Source organism: Anopheles funestus, chromosome 2RL (genome assembly GCF_943734845.2).
Source record: "Anopheles funestus chromosome 2RL, idAnoFuneDA-416_04, whole genome shotgun sequence".
Lineage (NCBI taxonomy): Eukaryota > Metazoa > Arthropoda > Insecta > Diptera > Culicidae > Anopheles > Anopheles funestus.
In genome coordinates, this window is record NC_064598.1 from 22,502,627 (window position 1) to 22,509,197 (window position 6,571).

A 6,571-nucleotide genomic window follows, 5' to 3' on the forward strand; every position below is an offset into this window, starting at 1 on the left:
CATGCCCTCAGATGTCTGTGCCAGAAGTTATTCGAGGAACCAAGTTCCTTACCCTGTTTGAGAAAATGTAAAATTTTCCTCATTTTTGCATCAAGTTTTGCCTATAACTCGGTCGGTATCCAACAGATCGCCAATCTTTAACCTGTGGTCGATAGATGGCACCAATGGCTACATTTTCTTCTTGGACGGCCATACCGTCAGATGTCTGTGCCAGAAGTTATTCGAGGAACCAAGTTCCTTACCCTGTTTTGAACAATTTAGCAAAATTGAAAAATGTGATATATTTTAATGGGAATTTGTTGCAATATGTTTCTTTTCACTCAAATAATGCTTTAAACTAAAAAAAGAATAAAAAATCAAAAAAAAATTTCAAAAAAATTTCAACTCGAAAATTTCATAAGGCTTACCCCTTACGTTTTTTTGAGAAATTTTGCAAAAAAAATAAAATTGTTTTATTTTAATGCCAATTGGTTGCAATAGGTTCCTTTTCACTCAAATAAGGATTGAAATAAAAAAAAGAGTGAAAAATATTGAAAAAATCAAAAAATTCAAAAAAATGAAAATTTACTAAGGGTCATTTTTGCACCAAGTTTTGCCTATAACTCGGTCGGTATCCAACGGATCGCCAATCTTTAACCTGTGGTCGATAGATGGCACCAATGGCTACATTTTCTTCTTGGACGGCCATGCCGTCAGATGTCTGTGCCAGAAGTTATTCGAGGAACCAAGTTCCTTACCCTGTTTTGAACAATTTAGCAAAATTGAAAAATGTGATATATTTTAATGGGAATTTGTTGCAATATGTTTCTTTTCACTCAAATAATGCTTTAAACTAAAAAAAGAATAAAAAATCGAAAAAAAAATTTCAAAAAAATTTCAACTCGAAAATTTCATAAGGCTTACCCTTTACGTTTTTTTGAGAAATTTTGCAAAAAAAATAAAATTGTTTTATTTTAATGCCAATTGGTTGCAATAGGTTCCTTTTCACTCAAATAAGGATTGAAATAAAAAAAAGAGTGAAAAATAATGAAAAAATCAAAAAATTCAAAAAAATGAAAATTTACTAAGGGTCATTTTTGCACCATATTTTGCCTATAACTCGGTCGGTATCCAACGGATCGCCAATCTTTAACCTGTGGTCGATAGATGGCACCAATGGCTACATTTTCTTCTTGGACGGCCATGCCCTCAGATGTCTGTGCCAGAAGTTATTCGAGGAACCAAGTTCCTTACCCTGTTTGAGAAAATGTAAAATTTTCCTCATTTTTGCACCAAGTTTTGCCTATAACTCGGTCGGTATCCAACGGATCGCCAATCTTTAACCTGTGGTCGATAGATGGCACCAATGGCTACATTTTCTTCTTGGACGGCCATACCGTCAGATGTCTGTGCCAGAAGTTATTCGAGGAACCAAGTTCCTTACCCTGTTTTGAACAATTTAGCAAAATTGAAAAATGTGATATATTTTAATGGGAATTTGTTGCAATATGTTTCTTTTCACTCAAATAATGCTGTTCCCAGCACAGCAGGGCGATAAACCCGTGTTGAGCTCTCGGACCGGAGTATCAAACTCCGACCGAGGGTGAGAGAAGGTAGAAACTAAACTAATTTATCCGCGGCCAACCGAAATAAAAAGGCTTTTTGTTCCGGTTGTGAGAAAGCTTGTTTATTTAGGGCTACCTCCCCGTAGCCCCCTTTTATCGTACATGCTGCCTTAGCGATACATAAGCGATACATTTCCTTGACGGCGACGCATAACCGTGTTTTCCTCGCGTTTCTCAACCCTTTACATATTCACCCTTTATCCTTTCGCCCTACTTCTTATTCATATTATTAATTCCTGTAACTATGTAAATTTATCTAATTCCTCTAATTTCCTGTAATCAACTATTTCACTATTATTTCCTTATTTGCTTATAAATGTAATAATTTTAGGGAGGATTTTTCGCGCCGATCCCCGCATTGTCCTTGCATTATCTGTCTGCGCCTGCAGGAGCAAGCGAGACAGACAGAGACGCTTAACTTCCCTCTCACTCATCGCTTCACGGTGAAGCGATGCGAGAGAGGTAAGCTTAGTCTCCTAGCTTATCTTTACGTTGAGAGCGGCTAAGTCCGCTCTCCTGCTACTATTCTCCTAAGCTAGGGACCTTTTTTGAGCGCGGACAGCGGTTCCTAAAAAGGACATAATTTCCGTCAGCGACATCCTCTCCCCCGTAATTCCTCGTAGAGGTGTTACAAACAATAATAAGCTGACGGAATTATGTCCTACCTATTTCTTCTTCGGCGCGAACCTCCAACCGTGCGACCTTTACCGCTGGTCTTCTAATAAATAAACTTCCTACTCTTATCGTTACGGATCGAACCTGTTTATCCTTTCCTTCTTGCACTTGCGTAATTATCCCCCTTCGCCACCTTCCGCGTGTCTGCTCATCTGGAAATGCTACTACGTCGCCTATGCGCAATTCTTTCACTGGTTTTAACCATTTCTCTCGCGTTACCAATCGAGGTAGAAATTCTTTTATCCACCTAGACCAGTATTTTTGTGCAACCCATTGGGCTTTCTTCCAATGTGTCTTTAAAGCTTCAGCTTCCGAAATCTCACAATGAATTGGTTCTGCTTCTCCAGAACAGTCTATTAGAAATGGTTTGGTGTGAGAGGCTCATCGTTTTCGTGGTCCGCAGGACATATTATTTATCATGAATTGCATATAGGTTTCATTAAATAGCGAGAGAACGCTGTTTACTTCTTGTACCTGTGTCAAAGACCAGTCTTGGTTTACGTATAGGTTTGTTGTACTTTACTATAGCAAAGTTTGGTACATAATTAGCCTTGGGACTAAACTTATCTCTTATTGTCTCACTTCGATCGTTTTCACGCGCGCAATCTTTTTTGCCGTATGCGTCTGTTTCCTTACGGTGTAATTTTTCTGACGTTCCATCTCGTGTCAATTTTCTTTCCAGGCTTTGTAGTCGCCTCAAAGACTGACCACATTCTTCTGGTATACTGACGACTTCCGTTTTCCCTATCTCGTGAACAGTTTCTGTTTTCCTTATAGTTTTTTCTATTTCCACCCTCTTTTCGTCCTTGGGCTGCGGTATCTTATAATTCAATTTAACACCGAAATCTTCCTTTGGGACGTGATTTCTCATCGTGCTCGCTATATCCTTGTTAGCATTTTTTGCTTCGATTAGAGAAAAGAGTTTTGGTTGCTTGCTATTAAGATAATTTGTTCCTAACAATACCCATCCCAAGTGGGTTTGAATTGCTATCGGTCCGCCTGCTTGCCCAGTTCTGGTTTGCAATGCGCATATTAGATGCGCATGTGGTAATCCGATAATTAGCTTCGGAGCTCCATCACGATAGCTTTGTAAATCGATGCCTCTCAAATGGCGATATTTTCTTCTAAGTTCCATTCCGTTAACTGTTTGTTTTGGCAGCACCATAGATTCTACTGTCCTTAATCCATCAAGGCTTATAAATCTCCCATCCTGATCCTTAACCGAGATCGAGATGGTTTGACTTTCCGGCTCATCTTGTATTGATCCGTTAGTCCAAGCTAGCGAAAATGGTCGTGGAGATCCATTTACCTGCAACTCTTCTTTGAGCTCTCGATGTATTAAACTCGCAGATGAACCCGTATCCATGAACGCGAATGTGTCGACCTCCCTATTATTATGACGAAGCGTTACTGGGATGATTGGAAAATATAACTCAGGCAAATCAGTACCGTGGTGAATATTAACGTTCTCAACCTGTCTTAAGCCAGGCAAATCAGTACCGTGGTGAATATTAACGTTCTCAACCTGTCTTAAGCCAGGCAAATCAGTACCGTGGTGAATATTAACGTTCTCAACCTGTCTTAAGCCAGTAGGAGTTGCTCTATGTAGTAGGGTATGGTGTCTCGCTCTACATCCGTATTGCCGACATTGTGGTGGCAGAAAACAATTTTGGGCGTCATGATTCGACTGGTTGCAACAGTTTGTGCAAATGCGCAACCGCCTAACCGTTTCCCATCTTCGTTCGACCGACATGTTTTGAAATTGAAAACATTCTGTCGTCCTATGATTTTGGCCACAAATCAAGCAACCCATTCTACGCCTTGGTTGCGATTGTATATTCGCTTGGAACTGTTGTCGCGGTTGAGCACGAAAATTCCTATGACCTAACTGTTGGTTGTGCTGATGCGATTGTGAATTCACAACATCATTAGCAACATCCGCTGTTAGCATAATAGCTAAATTTTCGGTGGGCTTAAGCCACTTAGCAAAATCCTCGAGAGTCCTAAGCTTGCTTCTACCATAATTCTCGTTGTCTGCCAAGATATGATTGTACCACTTGTGTTTTAAATTAGTGGGAATCTTATTTTCCAAGTCCTTTAAAAGACGTTGGTCGTTTAAATATTCTGGCTCTCCTATAGTGTTCATGTTTATGACCAGGTTGTTTAACGCATGCATAAACGTTATAAAACTTTTCGGCTTCTGCATCGTTGGGTTCTCTACTGCTAGCAATTCTTTTAATAACGCACTGTATATCAAATCAGGCGTACCAAATTCCTTCTCTAATCGCTGTAAAATTCCTTCGATGTTTTGCGCATCGAGCATCAAACCACTCACGCATTCCAGGGCATCTCCCTTCAGAGCCTTTTGCAGACGATTTAAATTTTCCAAATCTGAAAATTTAGCCTCTTCACTTGTTTTATAAAACACTGATTTGAAATGGTTCCACTTTTTAAAATCACCATTAAATTCAGGAAGCTCCATTAAGGAATCTCTTTTAGACCGCTCGTTTAAAGCATCGACCAATCCCTTTATGAGCAATTCGGAAGCAGGGCTTGAGTTGCTTGTCGATGCGCTTGCGACTGTAGCACTTCCATCTTGCAATTCACGTTTCTGTCCCTTTTCCTTGCGCAATTTCTTAGATTCTGCCTCTTTTTCCGCTAATTGCGTGACTAATTTGGTCTGTTTTTCTTGCGATTCGCGTTTCGTTTCTTCATGTTTTTCGGATAAGTCCTTATATTCCCTTTTCAACCTCTCTATTTCTTTTCTCATTTCGCACACATCACTCCCTACTTCCTCCTCAAATTTGGTAATTTTCTCTTTAGTGTTTGCCATTTTACTCACGGTTTGTTTGCGGGTTCGTCGCTTCTTGTTGTGCTGCTACTACTGCAGTTGCTGCTACTGCTTCGGCTGCTGATGCTGCTACTGCCGCTGCTACCGCTCCGGTTGCTGCTGCTGCTGCCACCGCTGCTGTCGTTGCTGCTGCCGCTGCTACCGCTCCGGTTGCTGCTGCTGCTGCTGCCGTCGCTGCTGATGCACTCTTTTAAGCCGGTTTAGGCTTAACCACTGTTTCTGCTGCCGCTGGAACCGTCGCACTATTTTTTTTTTAAGCCGTTTTAGGCACCACTGTTGCTGCTGCCGCTGGAACCTTCGCACTATTTTTTTTTTTTTTTTTAAGCCGTTTTAGGCACCACTGTTGCTGCTGCCGCTGGAACCGTTGCACTTCACTATCACTATACCTTCCGACCGGGAATGAGCGTCCTCCGGTCTTCACAGGGCGGTTGCCCCTCTCCTTCCTTTCGCTGACCGGGAATAACGTCCTCCGGTTTCCACAGGGCGGTTGCCCCTCTCCTTCCTCTCGCTGACCGGGAATGAGCGTCCTCCGGTCTTCACAGGGCGGTTGCCCCTCTCCTTCCTTTCGCTGACCGGGAATAACGTCCTCCGGTTTCCACAGGGCGGTTGCCCCTCTCCTTCCTTTCGCTGACCGGGAATAACGTCCTCCGGTTTCCACAGGGCGGTTGCCCCTCTCCTTCCTTTCGCTGACCGGGAATAACGTCCTCCGGTTTCCACAGGGCGGTTGCCCCTCTCCTTCCTTTCGCTGACCGGGAATAACGTCCTCCGGTTTCCACAGAGCGGTTGCCCCTCTCCTTCCTTTCGCTGACCGGGAATAACGTCCTCCGGTTTCCACAGGGCGGTTGCCCTTCTCCTTCCTTTCGCTGACCGGGAATAACGTCCTCCGGTTTCCACAGGGCGGTTGCCCCTCTCCTTCCTTTCGCTGACCGGGAATAACGTCCTCCGGTTTCCACAGGGCGGTTGCCCCTCTCCTTCCTTTCGCTGACCGGGAATAACGTCCTCCGGTTTCCACAGGGCGGTTGCCCCTCTCCTTCCTTTCGCTGACCGGGAATAACGTCCTCCGGTTTCCACAGGGCGGTTGCCCCTCTCCTTCCTTTCGCTGACCGGGAATAACGTCCTCCGGTTTCCACAGGGCGGTTGCCCCTCTCCTTCCTTCCTTCGACCGGGAATGAACGTCCTCCGGTCTGCTCGAGGTGGGTGGCCTACTCTCGTCCTTCCTTCAGCCGGGAATGCGGTCCTCCGGTCTGCTAGAGGCGGGTGGCCCTCTCTCGTCCTCCTTCCAACCGGGAATGGGGTCCTCCGGTTCTCTTCACCACTTAGCGTCTTCCTTCCTTCCTTCGACCGGGAATGAACGTCCTCCGGTCTGCTCGAGGCGGGTGGCCTACTCTCGTCCTTCCTTCAGCCGGGAATGCGGTCCTCCGGTCTGCTAGAGGCGGGTGGC

At 44.1% G+C, this 6,571-nt stretch overlaps 1 protein-coding gene across 1 annotated transcript; it reads right to left on the bottom strand.

The window, feature by feature from the left end:
* Positions 1-2,214: 2,214 nt before the first annotated feature.
* Positions 2,215-5,392, bottom strand: LOC125764106 (uncharacterized). The gene is made up of 2 exons (XM_049427962.1): positions 3,856-5,392; positions 2,215-3,753 (listed from the first exon to the last, which is right to left on the bottom strand). The coding sequence occupies exons 1-2, from the start codon at positions 5,110-5,112 to the stop codon at positions 2,719-2,721; spliced, it is 2,292 nt and encodes a 763-aa protein (XP_049283919.1). The 5' UTR covers positions 5,113-5,392; the 3' UTR covers positions 2,215-2,718.
* Positions 5,393-6,571: the final 1,179 nt, after the last annotated feature.